Source organism: Physeter macrocephalus, chromosome 9 (genome assembly GCF_002837175.3).
Source record: "Physeter macrocephalus isolate SW-GA chromosome 9, ASM283717v5, whole genome shotgun sequence".
Classification (NCBI taxonomy): Eukaryota; Metazoa; Chordata; class Mammalia; order Artiodactyla; family Physeteridae; genus Physeter; species Physeter macrocephalus.
Window position 1 is genome coordinate 19,273,132 of NC_041222.1, and position 17,187 is coordinate 19,290,318.

The 17,187-nt window shown below is 38.7% G+C and overlaps 1 protein-coding gene across 3 annotated transcripts in view; it reads right to left on the reverse strand.

Moving 5' to 3' along the window:
- Nucleotides 1–17,187, reverse strand: part of SLC44A1 (solute carrier family 44 member 1) — a 211,020-nt gene that overhangs the window by 71,441 nt on the left and 122,392 nt on the right. For all 3 annotated transcript variants that reach the window (XM_024126161.3, XM_024126160.3, XM_024126159.3), the window contains exons 8-12: nt 15,634–15,773; nt 14,224–14,410; nt 12,891–13,056; nt 11,570–11,726; nt 10,797–10,880 (exon numbers count right to left, since the gene is read on the reverse strand). In XM_024126161.3, the coding sequence (XP_023981929.1) occupies nt 10,797–10,880; nt 11,570–11,726; nt 12,891–13,056; nt 14,224–14,410; nt 15,634–15,773 (734 nt within the window). The remainder of the gene's footprint in view (nt 1–10,796; nt 10,881–11,569; nt 11,727–12,890; nt 13,057–14,223; nt 14,411–15,633; nt 15,774–17,187) is intronic.

Consider the following 17,187-nt stretch of genomic DNA (forward strand, 5'->3'; position numbering starts at 1 on the left):
TACATGAGATTCCTAAAAATCTTATATGTCCTGGTATAATGTTATAAGTCATAATTCTAGTTATTACTTTAAAATGTATATCTCAGAAATAACTAAATTTCCTTGTCAATTGCATTATTACGAAGTTTCATCAAACCTTTAACCGTGGTCGGGCGATTGGGATTGACATGTATACACTGATGTGCATAAAATTGATGACTAATATAAACCTGCTGTATAAAAAATAAATTAAATTCAAAAAAACCCCAAAAAACTAATACTAAACTTTCTTTGTGTTATTTGTATGGAAATATGTTAATATAAATGTTTTAGACATTACATGAGATTCAAGGAATTCATGGAAAAGACTCTGACAAGTACAGGTTTCTGGTAACTGACTGTACTGCTGAACTGAATGAATTCGCATTTTCAGAAATCTAATGGAAAACTGATGAATTCATAAAAGTGCTAACAAAAGATCAAGATGAAAAAAAAATTACATGGGACTGAGTGAACTGATGAGGATGATTATAATTTTTGTGATTTTCTGTTTGAATAAAAAAAATGTGAAAAAAAATACAATGATGTATATATTTATGTATACACATTTAGTGATTTATGGATTTGGTATTTTTCATCATTTTAATAATAATTTCCTTTTGACAAAAAAAAAAACCAAAAACTTACAGTTCTGAGAAATTTTTGGTTTTGTGCTGACTTAAGAAATTGTTGGTGAGTCCAAAATATTGAAGTTGTTGGAAAACTGCAGGACACGAAGGGCTTACTTTACACTGTGTTGTCTGAAAAGTTTTAAACATTGAGCCCAGGAGAGATGGTCTTTAATTTATGAATGTTCCAACTATATGCATGTTAGTTATTAAGAAACTGGTATGAAGATGCGGTTTGAGTTATCAAAAATTTAGCTTGCCATTATATGCTTAATTTTATTGGTTAAAAATGCAGAACTTTTCAGGGTCAAGGAGAGAGTACTGTACTGAGTAGGTCACTACTCGTCGTTCATAACCTTTTTTCAGTAATGGAGCAGCAAGAAATTATGTTGCTCTTTGAGAAATACAGTATGATTTTGATATATGAAATTCCATCATACAAATTGGCATAACATCACAATATATTACTATATCATGTTTGCAGGTCTTCTTATCTTGAAAGCTAACATATGCAACATTTTAAGGAAATCATACTATTAAATTGTCCTGGCAGCATTCATTTGCTGCTTGCTCACTTAATACTGTCATCTGCCAGTGTTTCGTATCAGTTAAAAGGCAGCAGGCACCTAACTGCAGTGGTTCACAGTTTTTCATCTTCTACAAAGCTTCTTTTGAAACATTCTGCCAAAGGCCTCATGACATCGAAATAAACTATACTTTTGATTTTGTATAACAGTAACTCGGCTGAAAAATGATAAAGAACTTCCCAAGCCTGATCTGTTCTCAAAGAACCCAGATTAGTTCCCAGTTCTCACCAGTTCCCTATGTACTCATGAAAAAACCCTATTTAACAATTTATTCTAGAGCAGAGGTTTTCAAACTACCACCTGTGGGCTAAATCTGTACTTCTGTACATAAGTTTTATTGGAAAACAGCCATGTTCATTTGTTTACAAACTGTTTTGGCTGTTTTCATGTTATGATGGCAGAACTGAGCAATTGTGGCAGGGACTATATGGCCCACAAAGCCAAACATATTCACTGTCTGGTCCTTTGCAGAAAAACTTTGCTGACCCCGGCTCTAGAGAAACGCCAAGAATCAATACCAACCTCACTTACAGTCTAGGGAACCCACCTTCTCATCCCTTTCGAAATACAAACCACGTTTGCTCATTTCCAGTCTATTAGTACCTTTTTCCACAACTTCCAGACTTGTAGCATTTTTTACTATAATTCTTCAGTTCAACAATTGACAAATGTCCTTGGTGATCTGAGATACAATTTCCCTGAAGAGAAATATCTTATTTCCCCTATTCTAAGATATGATCCAGGGGCTAATAAGCCAGTTATTTAATAAAAGGTTTTCAGAGGGAAATACCCTACCATATTAACTATATACATACTATATATATGTATACACACATATATATATACATATATATTATTAATGCTGATGTAAAAAAGCATCATTATAATGTCTAGAATCAAGGATATTGGATGACCCATTTAAATCAACTAGGTGTTGTCTTAAATCCCAACCCCTCAGTGAGGACCAACAACTCTTAACTATGTTGTTCTCCCCTTTCCAGTTTGAACATAACTTTCCTTGAAAGAAGAGACAGAAGCAAGAGAGGATCCACACACCTCCAATCTCTCTTCTCTGTTACCATCAGATCAGCTGAGTCTAGGAGCAGACCCAACACTTCCAAACTAAACTACAAAAGTTTTTTTTGCTCTCATTAATTTTCAGAAGCTTCAGTTGATTTGACAATTATTATTCTTCCTCTGCTGCTTCTTTCTTCTCTCCTCCACCCAGCTCCACCCAGTCCATCTACTTTTAGAGCAAAAGGCTATTTGTAGACATGAAAGGAGGCAGCAATGATTTCTTTTCTCCACTCCTCAGTTCCAGGGTTGGATAGGCTCATAGAAATTTAGCTTTCTTGGCAATATTCCTACAGATCTATGCAACTCCTTCATATTCAACCTAACTGAAAAAAGTAGGTGGATATCTTATAAACTTTTTCCCTCTCTCAAGGCAGGAAGATGAGCAGCATGTGATACACAAAGGTCAAGATGACCTCTTCAGAAAGAATAATGTGCTAAAGATCATAGCAGGCCATTGAAATTTCCCTCTGCTTCTATACCTCTTAGTCTAAAGGATTCAGGCTAAGGTTCTCAAGAGATTCTGAGTCCTTTGTAGCTTTCCCTAATAACTGTTCTCTGAGCTTTCTGTAGACCACTTAGTTAAGATTTTTAGAGCCCACCTACCTGCTTCCCAGACCACCTTCCTGATCTTGAGCTAAACTGCCCACAGACAGGCATAATGATTAACATTTAGCCTGTGCACAACATCTGCTCAGGCAGGACCCAGGCTTAGAGACTATTCAATTCTCAGAAGCAAGATAAAAGATGATCACCATCCAGGAATCTTTTTAAAAGGATGCCTGTTAGTCCAAGTGGTCCCTGGTGTGTGCATTTTTGTGAAAAAGTACTGGTCATGTGGAAGAAAATATGTTAGGGCAGAGGATCGCTGGGTAGGTAATCCAGGCCTGCCTGGCCACCGGTCAGAAAACAGCTTCTACATTTTTACACATTCTTTCTTTGTTCACTGAAGGACCTAGAAACTCTCTTAAAGTTTAAAATCTTTACATAATAACTCACCTGATAGGGGCAAGCTAGACAGCAATGGTAGGAAAAGGGGAACAGTTATGTACAACTTTGTGGATCATTATACATTAAATAAGGGAAATGGTAAGTAAAATGATCCCTTTCTTATTTTGAGTGAGGGAATGGAAGGGGCACAAAGTCCAATCTATACCATATATTTCATTCAGTTTGGTTGCAAATATTATTTTAAGGGGCATAAGAACTAAAAATGTTGCAAATCTTAATTTAAATAGACTGTCTTTAAAACCATCACTTTATCTTAGTTTACAGCATGAAACATGAAAGTTTGAGATGTTTGCATATTCTCTATAATAAACTATACTTTAGTTTTAAGTTTCATAAAAATGTATATACAGTTGGCCCTTGATCAACGCAGGGGCTGGGGTGTCAACTGCCCCTCACAGTCGAAGATCCGCATATAACTTTATAGTCGATGTTTTCTGTGGTTCCAGCACCCGTGGATTCAACCAACAGTGAATTGTGCAGTACTGTAGTATTTATTTTTAAAAATTTGCATATAAGTGGACCTGCACAACTTGTTTTTCATTATGTTTATTTTAGTACATTAGCATATTAAACGACACACCTACCCATGCCAGTACTGTACATTAAGGACCAAAACAGGATAAAAAGGGGGTGGCACGCCACTCCCTCGGAAAAGCCCTGCCCCTTGCTTGGTAGACTAATGCATGTGCCTCCCCATCATTAGCCTCACTCCTCCTCCCTTTAAAATTAAATCCCTCTCGCCAAGTGGGCGAGAAGTTCATCTGTGATGGACCCACACAATTTAAAACTATGTTGTTCAAGGGTCAACTGTAGGACGTTGTGCATTGTCATGTTAAGATCTAGGTAAACTTAGATTAGAAAACTTCCTCCACCTCTAGGTCATGTGATCTGCCACAAGGTACCAGGCTCAATTTTCTCATGTATAACAGAGGAAATGAGGCTTCCCTGGTGGCGCAGTGGTTGAGAGTCCGCCTGCTGATGCGGGGGACACGGGTTCGTGCCCCGGTCCGGGAGGATCCCACATGCCGCGGAGCGGCTGGGCCCGTGAGCCATGGCCGCTGAGCCTGCGCATCCAGAGCCTGTGCTCTGCAACGGGAGAGGCCACAACATCGAGAGGCCTGCGTACCACACACACAAAAAAAACAAAACAAAAAACAAAAACAAAAAAAAAACAGAGGAAATGTGCCTTCCTTTCAGAGTTGTGTAGAGAAAGTGATAATATATATGAAGTGCTTTGTATACTATCAAGGATTTAAGTAGGTGCTCAAAAGAAAACTTCCACTCATACTATGTAGAGAAAAGCTTTATAATCTTAAGAGCTTATCAGCCAGAGAGCAGATACCCTCCAGTGTTAAATGTACTATCTTCAAGTGGAGTCAAAGTAAATCAAGGCCTGAGTAATCCAATGCCCAAATGTAACAGATTCTAGTTGTAACAATCTTTCTACCTAAAGTGAATTCTATAGGTTAGATTAGATGTACCATAACTTTCCTGTCACATTAAGATAAGCACCTGCAGAAACAAAGAGCAGTTCACAGTTCACTCTGTTTATCTGCAAAACTCTAGCACCTATGCTGTAAATATTTAATAGCTTATTTTAAAAATCTAAAGCTCTTTTTTTTTTTTTTTGCGGTATGCGGGCCTCTCACTGTTGTGGCCTCTCCCGTTGTGGAGCACAGGCTCCGGACGCGCAGGCTCAGCGGCCATGGCTCACGGGCCTAGCCGCTCCGCAGCATGTGGGATCTTCCCGGACTGGGGCACGAACCCGTGTCCCCTGGATCGGCAGGCGGACTCTCAACCACTGTGCCACCAGGGAAGCCCTAAAGCTCTTTTTTTGAAGTCAGCTGTTTTTTCCACATTGTTTAGCATTGAAGCATGGTTCGGGATTATGGAATTTCATAGTGTGCTGCACAATGACTCTGGTCTACCCTGCCTCCATGTAAACACTCCTCTCTATTATCCTCTACATCCTCTAAGGCAGTGGCAACAAACTGGTGGCCTATGGGCAACTGACATTGTGGGGTCCAAAGACAACACAGTGTTTGCTTTGGCTCACTCAGAGTTATTCTTTTCTTTATTAGTTGTCAACATTTTAATAGCAGGAGATAAAATGCAAACATCCAGAATTCTGGCTTCTCTTAGAAAACTGGAAGAGTTAGAAACTGTCTATAAATTCTCATATGGCAAACAGTACCCCACAGCTAAGTAGTGATGGCCCTCTTTGGATGGAAAAATGAGCTCTCCAGTTGACCACTCTCTACTGCTCCCTATTGCTTTAGACCCTGGCTGCTGCACTCACTTACAGAAGTGATGTAACAGACTTCAACTGGCTCTGCAGGGGTTTGTGTTGTCCAGTCCTGCTCCAGGCTTTTGACTGTGGGTTGCATGCTGACATCAGGAGTTGACAGCAGAAGAAAGGATAGGAGGAAAATGATGCAAAGGGACATTAACTAACTCATTGTAAACCATTTCCAGAGAGTACTACACAAAACAGAACTCCTGCTGAGAGACTCTGCATGTGAAGTGTGAGCCACAGTGCATGGCACATGGTAAGTGCTCAGTAAGTGTTAGCTGGCATTATAATTAGTATTATGTCTTCAATGTATTCTATTGAACACTCTAAAGATAACCTCAGAGAATAAACAGGTGACTTGACAAAAAATCTTTGAAAAATAAGAATGAGATATTTGCATCACAGGATACTTGAGATATATAATGAAGTATAATTAAATATTCCAGTACTGTACACCTGTAACTTATATAATACTGCACATCAACTATACTTCAAAAAAATTTTTAAATTAAAAACAAACAGTGCCAGTAGAAGAATAGGTCAGAAAAGAAAGCCCAAAGACAGACTCAAGTATGATATGTTAGAGTTTAATCCATGATCAAATTGACATTTCACAGCAGAAGAAAGGATAGATTAATCACTAACTGGTCCTGGGACAACTGATTAAATCCCAGATAAACTAAAATGTTTTTTTTTTCCCTTTTAAAAAAGGGGAATCTCTAAAGGACTACAAGAAAAAATGCTAGAATAATTATTTGATCTTGAGGTGGGGAAAACTTTTCTAAGTATAAAAGCCAAGTAAGAAACCATGAAAGAAAAGTTGAACAGAACTGACAAGAGAAAATAAAAAATATAACTACTGCACATTATAAAAATGTAAAAGAAATTAACTGTGGACAGTACTATAGAATAAGATTCACCACTCACTGAGCACATGCTTAGAGCACTGTAGACTCTCTTCATCCTCACGGTAACAGGCACTACAGATACTCTTTTGTTTTTTAAATTTATTTAATTAATTTATTTATTTTGGGGGCTGCGTTGGGTCTTCGTTGCTGCGCACAGGCTTTCTGTAGTTGCGGTGAGTGGGGGCTACTCTTCGTTGCGGTGTGCGGGCTTCTCACTGCGGTGGCTTCTCCTGCTGCGGAGCACAGGCTCTAGGCGCGTGGGCTTCAGCAGTTGCAGCATGCGGGCTCAGTAGTTGTGGCTCGCGGGCTCTAGAGCACAGGCTCAGTAGTTGTGGCGCATGGGCTTAGTTGCTCCGTGGCCTGTGGCATCTTCCCAGACCAGGGCTCAAACCCGTGTCCCCTGTATTGGCAGGCGGATTCTTAACCACTGTGCCACCAGGGAAGTCCCACTACAGATACTCTTATTAGCCCTATTTTACATATGAGGTTTAGAGCTTATCAGACATTAATTGAAGTGAAATACTGCAAACTTTTTCTCAAAGCTAATGATAAGTATTTTAATGAAAGTGGTAGGTAGTTAGACATGAGCGGCTCCTCGCCCTGTCCTGGACGGGGTCCTCTTTCCCTCCCCGACCTGGACACGGGCGATCAGAACATGCCCAGAGATCTTCCCTTTTTGCGGTCAAGGACCGCTAGGATTCCAGCCTTATGGAGACCAAACAAGACGAACCCGCCAGCACAGGTTGACGCAGGCCCACCAAGACCTAAAAGGTGCCTCAGAGTAAAACCCGGGGTTCATTATGCCGTATTTATAATAAATTAGCATTGCGGTTTTTGCTCATGTCCCCCGGGGTTTCGCTTGGGTGCTTGTGGGTAAGTGCTTGCGCACAAAGAGAAAAGTCATAATAACCTAAAGCTGTCAATCGCCTCGGCAGTCAAATGACGCAAGACACAAGGAGGGACTTTCCACCACTCTGAAAAACCAGCCCTACGCCCGTTGCGGGCTGCTTCTGGTTTCCGGACGGCCTGCTCCCCTTCTCTCTCGGGAGTATATTCTCACTTTGCTTAATAAAACTTCTTTTGCTTAAAACTGCTCTATGACTCTCGACTGAGTTCTCTCCTTCGGGAGGTCCAGGACAGAGGAATTGCCGTTTGGCCGGTAACAAAAGTGTTATGTTAGCATGGTGAGATCATGGGTGATGTTTTGTTCTTGTCTTGGTTTTCCAAACTCTTCAGTAGCTTACATTACATTTATTTTTAGAGAAAATAGATTCATCTGTAGAGCTACCTTTTGAATTTTCTTTGTCATAGCCCTGTTATCTTAAGAGTAAAACATAGGGAGTTCTTTATAAAAAAATAAAATGCAGTGGAGGGAGAGCGATAACAACACTTACTAGGTATCTACCAAGAGTTAGACACTGTAAGAGCTGATTTATCTGCATTATATTTCATCCTAACCTAAAGCCTGTGAGGACAGGTATATTTTTCTCAACTTACTGAAGAAGAAAACTGAGACTCAGAGCTTTCACTGAGCTTGCCAAACAGTTACACTGCTGGGGACTGAAACACGTCTTCAACATCTGGGCTCTCTTTACTGGGCCTCCCCCCAATTATCCACTGTACCTTCTCCAACAAGGCTATAAAAGTGTGGGCTCAATCCTATGTGTATGGGAAAAGGAACTTCATTTTCAGAAAGCAATGATAAATAAAATACAGGAGACAAAACGAAAGGTGTGAGTCGACTCCATCTTGGTGCCAGCTATGGCTTCATCTCTAGCACAGCACTAAGCTTACAACTGCCGAATGTGTGTGATAGCACTAAAAAGGTCCCTTCTTGCACTAGTAGATCATACTCTTATATCCTGTTTGCTCAAAATTTAGAAAAGTCTCTGGAGCTCAGTTATTCAGTACCACCATGACCCCTATCATCTTAAACACTTCAAACAGATGGGTGCCCATCCAGCTCTGAAACATTTCACAGGAACAAGGGTTAAAAAATTCCACTGGTAACTGGTACTTATGCTTAACCTGTCATGGCAGGAAGTATTCTAATGTCTTCAATATGTTGACCTCATTTCAAATAAAATTCCTATGAAAACAAGAGACATGAAGCTCCAGTGGTAACCAGTTCCCATATCACAACGCTTCATATTCCCAAAGAGAACTACCAGGTATGAGTTCAGAATCACTCTCCCTAAACCTTTGCTCCCACATTTGATTTACTACTATTTTGATGCTTCCCTTGAATCTTCAGACATCATGCCTACCTAATGAGGACGCAAAATGGACAAAACCTGTAAAAGAAAGACCAACTTGTAGTTTGGATATACATCTCAGGACTGCTGGGACTAAACTGCTGACTAATGTTTAGCTTGGAATGAGCTGAAAACTTTGGATGTTTGCACCTGGTTACTGACCATCTTGACATGATGTGATTGGTTTTCTTCCTGTAGTATAACTGCACATATCCTTTTGGAGATTCTTAGAGTTTTATATCACCGTCTCAGTCTTTTTTAGTCCAAATATTCATTGATTAACTAATCATTCATTCAGAAAACATTTAAAGACCACCTACTGTACACTAGGCACTGTGACAGTTTCTGGAGAGACAAAAATAAGATCTTGCCTTTAAGGATGTAAAAGTCTAAAGGATGAGATGAAGAAGTGAACAGACAGCTCCTATATAGTGTTCTTAGTGTTTTCACAGAGGTATGAACTGGTGTTGTGGAAAGTCAGAGGAGGGGCTGGGGTAATGAGGGAAAGTTCCTTAGAGGTGATGCTCAGGCAGAATCATTAAGGATCAGTAGGAGTTAGTCAAGCATTGGAAGGAAGTTATTCCCTGCACATTTTGGAAACTGCGAGAGCAAAAGGTGCCTGTGGGAACTGAAAACAGAGAGCTGAGGTTAGCACATATCTCTGAGAATAAACTATTTAGAGACAGATACAAAATGTAATGATGATTATCTTTAGTGCACCCATCAACTTTTTTGATGAAGATGACTTGGTCCCAAACCAAATTTTAAAGGACATAATTTTTCAGAATGTTGTGGCTGTTACTAATTATTTTAATAACAACCTTCCAAATGCTTTACATCCATGTAGTATGATGAGCTACAAGAATGTATTTTGCTAATGAAATGTCATACCTACTTTATCATATTAACCATAAAACTCAAATAAAGCAAACTCCAGGCAAGCTCAACACCATCACCATAGGACTCCTACCCTTTGACTACCCGTGAGTGAATGGAAAGTGCAATGCTACACTGCAATCACTTAAATGTAAATGGTGAGAAAGTCAATTTTTATCTTTGGTCTATTAGATGAGGGCATCAGTACATTAGAATTGATTTTCAGCGACTGGAGAAAAGTGGTTAAAAAAAAAAAAAAAAAAAAACCAACCCAGAGGAACAGAGTACTTCACAGACAGAGTCCTACATGCTCAGATACAGAAAGACCCACTCCGCTAAGAACTGTTACCCCATAAGTATCAATCCCTCCATTTGACCTTAGAAATAGCACTTCCTTTGATAATATTTTCCAGGCCAGTATCATAGTCTTCAGCAGTTAGACAAAAAACAAAAACAAAAAAAAACCCCACGGCATACAGGGCATGCTAGTTTTGAACAATAGTAGACAGTTGCAAAAAGGAGCAAGTGTCACAACAGCTTTTCACTAAAGCTTTCAAAAAGCATTAAAAGAATTAAAGAACTATGGCTAGAGTAGACAGATTCTCAGAGAAAATCAAAGATGAAAGGATGTGAATTAAGGGATAAGAGATAAATGTCTTTCCTGAAAGATGGACCCTAATGATATTTTATCAATGTACTGCGATTAATTAATAATAAGCCTTGGTAAGAACATATATTACGTTTAAAAACAAGAATATGATTGAAACAGTTATACTTGATGAAGGCACAATGTATAACACCATGAGAAAAACAAAACATCTTTCACTTAAGCTCAATAACTTTATATTGGAAGAAGAAACAATGAACCTATCTTTGAAAGTGAATGTTAAATGTATTTTTAAAACATTTTACCTCAGGGCCTGGTGGGGGATGAATTGGGAGATTGGGATTGGCATATATACACTAATATGTATAAAACAGATAACTAATAAGAACCTGCTGTATAGCACAGGGAACTCCGCTGTACAGTAGAAATTAACACAACATTGTAAAACAACTATACCCCAATTAAAAAAAAAAGACACATAGAAAGGATATGACAATTAAAAACAAACAAAAAAATAAAAACCAAAAAAACATTTTACCTGATTTAAATAATTTAGGCACTTTTCAAGACACCAAAGGCAACAAATGCAAGATTTCAGCACACATCGAGCACAAGCATTTTCCTGTAAAGAATGAAAAATGGAAATAATTAAAGACCAAAGAATCAAACCATATCATATAGAATATTCTAAATTTTAGAAAAATAAAAATTAAGAAAAATCACAACATATGCTTCAAAGCCTCCACACTCACCCTTTTTTTGCTCAAAATGTAATGGCTGAATTATTTTTAATCAGTTCAATTCAACATTTACTTAGTACCTACTGCATACAAGATATAAGGTATATAAGACCAACAAGGAACTTATAATCTAGTAGGAGAAAAAAAAAGCGCTAAACATAACAACAATTAGAATCAGAATATGATATAGATACTAGTGCTATGAGAGTGGAGAAGAGAGAGAGAAGACATCACTTGGGGAGGTGAGAGGACTCAGGGGAGGCTTCTAGGAAGAGGGGGCATTTGAGCTAAGCTATGTAGAAATGCATAGTATTTCTGCAGTCAAGGACAGAAAGGAGGTTCCAAGGAAGAAAGCGTGTTGAGTCCACACAGAGGAAGAGAAGTACAGGACATTTGGGGAAACTACAGAGTGCAAGAGTGGGAGACAAAGGGGAAGAATTAGATTCTACTAGGCAAGGACCTTGAAAAAAACATTTGCACTTGGATTTAATATCGCTGGGAACTTTGCTACATGCAGAACTGAAGTTCTGGAATTTGCCCATAGAAAGTCCAGAAAAGGGTTTTTCCTTACCTTTCCTTTGAGCTGACTGTGAATGTACATAAGGATCATTCGTGGAATTTTGACTAATGTGATAATGAAAGATCCTTTTGCCACAGTACCAAGGTGATAACGAATAAGGCGATTCACTGATGCCAAAATAGGTGTAAATGGCAAATTCCTTTTATCCCTGTATAAAAGACCAAGATGGAAACACAGAAATGGTTTAGAGTCCAAAAGAGTGAAAAATTAGTTCATTTTTCTTATTCTAGCTCTATGACAAAATGGCAAAGTAATGTAAATGCTACAGATGTACCATGTAAAATTAACGTTTCTTTTTTTTTTTTTTTTTTTTTTTGTGGTACGCGGGCCTCACACTGTTGTGGCCTCTCCCGTTGCGGAGCACAGGCTCCGGGCACGCAGGCTCAGCGGCCATGGCTCACGGGCCCAGCCGCTCCGCGGCATGTGGGATCCTCCCAGACCGGGGCGCGAACCCGGTTCCCCTGCATCGGCAGGCGGACGCGCAACCACTGCGCCACCAGGGAAGCCCTGTTTCATTTCTTTATGGTAGTTTCATGGTGTTCTTATGCTGTAATACTTTAAATTAAATAAAACTGTGCTTTGAAAGCTCTTATTAGTAAATAGTTATGGGGTTAATTGTAGAATCAGATAATGGAACTTAAAAAGATGTTAGACCTCGCACCTCATTATAATAGAAAACTATAAGGCCTATTGTAGTGTATATTCAGCTATGAAGTTAGGAAAGGAAGTCACAATACTTGTTCTGATCCATACAAATTAAAAAGACTTGTTATCCTTTGATGGACATTTATATAAAGCAAAAGTACATAAGACACTACTACAAGATTTGTTCTTCCGCTAAATGTAATTTAAGTGTAGCATGACCTGCGGTTCTAATTAATTTTTTGAGAAAGCTACAGAAGAGTATAAAGAATAAAATAATAACCTCCCATTTTCCTACCTCACAGAATGATCAACTACACATTTTGTTATATTCACTTCCAATTACTTTTTAAAGAAATGGAACTCTTACCGGTCTCAGTTCCATTTCCTTTAGACACAATCACTTAGATGATCTTAAGTTTTCTTTCTTTCTTTCTTTTTTTAATTGAAGTATAATTGAGCTACAACACTATGTTAGTTCTGGGTGTACAACATAGTGATTCAATACTTCTATACATTACAAAATGATCATCACAATAAGTCTAGTTATCATCGGTCGCTATACAAGGTTATTATCTTTCTCTTCCTGACTTATTTCACTTAGCATAATACCCTCTAGGTCCATCCATGTAGTTACAAGTTAAGTTTTCTGACAAGTATAAATTCTCACCTAGTAAAATAGTATGTTACCACAGCTCCTGCCACAGTCATCTGTTGACAGGCTAGAATAAATTCACTGATCCAAATCAGGCCCACCACATGGTACCACCACATGTATTGCAGAGGCCCAGAAACTCTGAACTCCACAAAGCCTTGGTCATTCTGAACAGCGCTGCCTAGGAAAATATCAAAGAAGGAAAGAAGAAGCACATAAAGCATAAACCAATAAGTATGGCTATTAAATCTAAGAGATTAATCTAATTTCCAACAATATGTCCCTATCCCCAAACCACTGACTTCATGATCACAGTGCTATTACATTAAGGGACAAAAGTAATTATCACTTAAGAACTTGTAAAGACAAACACTGTACATATAAGCATTGGTTTTCCTCAAAGGCATCATATATAGCTTTTAAAAGTTGTTCTATTTGAATATAGTTTTTTTAAAAAATATTTATTTATTTATCTATTTGGCTGCACTGGGTCTTAATTACAGCACATAGGATCTTCGTTGCTGCGTGCGGGATCTTTAGTTGAGGTATGTGGGATCTAGTTCTCTGACCAGGGATCGAACCCGGGCCCCCTGCATTGGGAGCTCAGAGTCTTAGCCACTGGACCACCAGAGAAGTCCCTGAATATAGTTCTTACCACATTATCAGTTACTTAGTGTAGGCATGAATTTTCAAACACTTCAATTTTTTTTAGAGGTATTACTTGTCCAATAATTATAGACCTAAATTATTAGCAAAGTACAGAAATTAATATTATTTTCAATTGGTGATGATGTGCTGAATGGCCAAAGAAGTTACATATAAGCTTACTATCCTTATACCACTCCTCATAATTAATTCCATTTAGACATACATAACCTTTGATATTAAGTATGGCTACAAGCAAGTCTGAGAGTCTAACTGTGAACTGTATCACTAATAGCTCTACACAGGTTCAGGTCATTTCCAAACTAGAAAGTCCCAAGGAAGCAAGTTGATCTTTGGCTATAACTGGAGTTTGAGGCAATTCCAGAGCAGCACTGCAGTCATTAGTTCATCTTAGAATGAATCCAAATGTCTGAGTCAGTACAGGAACTTACTTCAAATCCATAACCATCTTGAAACTGGATATGATTTCAGGCCCTACCTGGTTTAGACTTACTTTGCTGGGGTGTTCTAAAAATCATGAACGGGGAATATGTTAATTGAAGAGCCATAACCATTGCTAGTTCTGATGGTTGTTAGACCTTAGTCCATAAATGTCTTAAGAATTATATCTCTCTGATGTTTTAAAATATTTTAATGCAAATCAGTTTCATTACTAAAAGAAAGCAGTAACATGTCTTCTTACCGGTAGTGCCAAGAAAGAGAAGTGTCATGATCCAATACACCCAAAACAGGACAAGAGCAAAGAAAGTCCAAAAGGGTTGGAAGACTAGCAGTGGCAAGTGAATGAAGACCTTGCCAGCCACGTGGAACAAGGCGATGGTGAGAGCAACCCGTTTGCGCATGACTAACATTATGAGGAACAAGATAACCTGTAGGAGAGAACAGATGGAAAGATTCCAGCTACTGTTTTAAGCAGTAAAAACAGAAACTGAACGATGGTGGAAAATTCTTAACATAATCCTTCATTCCAAAATGGGGATGTATCATTCTCTGAATCCCAATAACACTTTAACAGTCTGTATCTCTCTTGCAGCCCTTATTTTTCATTATATATTGAAAATGTCTTTTAAAGCTAAACATAAAAGAGTTTCTCAATTTATTAATACATCCTAGATGTATTAATTCTTCTACTTTCCCTTTTTCCACTCGTTATGAATCAAAACGTGTTGTTTGTCATCAGGATGAGACTCTTAATTTATTTAAATAGATACATGCTTGCCACTCTGAAAATAGGGGAAAAGACGATATGCTATGACCACAAAAGCACAGAGAACTTATACCTCATCTCCCTTGTTGGACCAAGAGCACCTTACAAGCAGGGTCCATGTCAAATTTATCCTTTGTCACTCCCCACTCTGCCCTGGCACCTGGCACAGAGAACTGTACATAAAAGATGATTAATAAATATTTGTACAATGATAGCAAACAAAAATCTTTTGGCACCAATGGTTTTATGATGGCTTTATTTTTAGTTTCTAATGCTCAGTGAAAAGCTTGGGATTGGTCCAAGAAGTGGACTGAGATTTTTTTTCCCCTTTTTTCAGAGAGGAGAAGGAGATGAACCAAAGATACGAATATAGATTATTGAACCACATGTTAATGAATAATTTTACTGCAATTATTATAATAATTATACTAGTTAGTGAAGCTCACCTCTCTTTTTAAAATGATGTTGTTAAAAGTTTAAAAGGGAAAAATGAGAAAATAATTAGTGAATAAGTAGATGGAATGACACTAGGTAGCCTATTTCTTAATAGACTTTTCTATAGTAAAGAGATCTGTTTTTTAAAAATAATTACACTATCTCATGACAATAAGATGTATGTTCTTACTAGAAAATGATAATTAATATTCTAGGTGAAAATTCCCTCTCAAAAAGCAGGCAGTACAGCACAAAATGTCACATAAAATAGCACTCATCATTTAGGGGAGCCTTCTGAAGCCTTCTGAGTATGTCCTACACTGTGGGGCAGAGATGTTATCCAATAGGGATCATGGTTAGGCATGCAATGGCTAAGCGTGAGTTTCTGCTTCATTAATGATCTATAAATAAAAACATAAACCTGAAAGATACACCAAGGCCTGTACTCACTGTGAACACTGTAGCTGAAATGGCATAGATGAGGAGGGCCCGAAGATTGTCTTCAGCTACCTGAAGCTGTTCAGGGATAACTGTTTCTTTGGGAGACTTTCTTTGCTTTGCGTATAGCCACCATAGTACACCTGTGCCACCTGGAGACAAAAAAAACAATCGTTTTTGCAATAATTGGCACAAGAAAATGTGTAACATAAATCCTCAATTTTCTGGACCCTTCCTATACATCAGCATGGACTAACACAGCAACAATCCATTTGGCTGGGAGGCGTGTGGCTGTAACTTTTTGCCAGCATAAGGGGAACTCCAATGACTCCACTTACATCTTCCACATTAGGCACTTACAAATCTCTCACTGTATCAAATAAACTTCCTTTAACTGTATTGATTATCAACTCTGAAGCTAAGAGAGAGCCAGCAAGGACAGATACCCCTGAGAGGAACTGGTCACGAAGAGAGCCTCAGCGCCTGTTTAAACAAAGGAGCCTGTGGGAAGCAAGTAAGGGTTACAGAAATCAGCAATGAAGCTGAGGAAGGCAAAGATCTTCTCTGCTGTACAGTAACCCCAGTGCCTAGTGAGGATACACTCATGCAGTTGATGAAATATTTGTACTATGAATAAATGAAGATCAAATGAGTAGTTCCCACCAAAGGTAGGAACAAAGATAGGAAATCTTTGATAGCTGGATAGCGGTGGGCACTAGGGATGGGAATTTTTATCTCCATGACTGGTTCAGAGATTCTGAGATCTAGACTGAAGAGGGAGGCAGACCCGCCTCCATATAAGAGAGCTGCATTGGACACCTTCATTCAATCCATTCGACAAACACTTTGAGTGCCTACAGCACCTACTGTTCTAGGGGCTGGGGATAGAGTGGTGAAAAACCAACATCAACTCTCATGCAGTGTATATAGTAATGGGGAAACAAAAAAAACAAGGAAACAAGTGAAAATAGAGTATATTAAATCTAAGAAAAAAGCTGCCAGTAAGGGATAGAAAGTGCTAGGGCTGGGAAAGCATTACAGTTTTATATAAGCAAGGCCTCACTGGGGTGAGATGATATTTGAGCAAAAGAATCAAAGACAGGGAGAAAGCAATCTATGAAACTATCTAAGAGTGTTCCAGGCAAGAGGAAACAGCAAGTTCTAAGATGCTGATATGGGCCATGCCTGGCAGGCAAGAAAAGAGGAGCCCACTATAGCTACAGCAATGAGCAATGGGGAAAGCAGTAAGAGATGTGTGCAGAGAGGGAGCTGGGCACCAGATCATACTGCAAGGCCTTGTAGGCCACGGTTAGGAAATGGAAGATTCAGAGTAGAGATGTGTATGTATAGGTGGATGAGATGAATGCCTGGGAGAGAAGCAACTGGGCTGAGATCTATGCAAATCAACCTGACCTCCATGTGCACTCAAGTCAAGAGTGGACAGTGTCAAAGGGAAATTCCAACTACCTGTTGGCAAATATTAAGCATGAATTTTTCTTCTATGGAAGATGATTAAACAAACCAAAACAACCATGAATCTATGAAGAATATTTCAGAGAAAGGGAA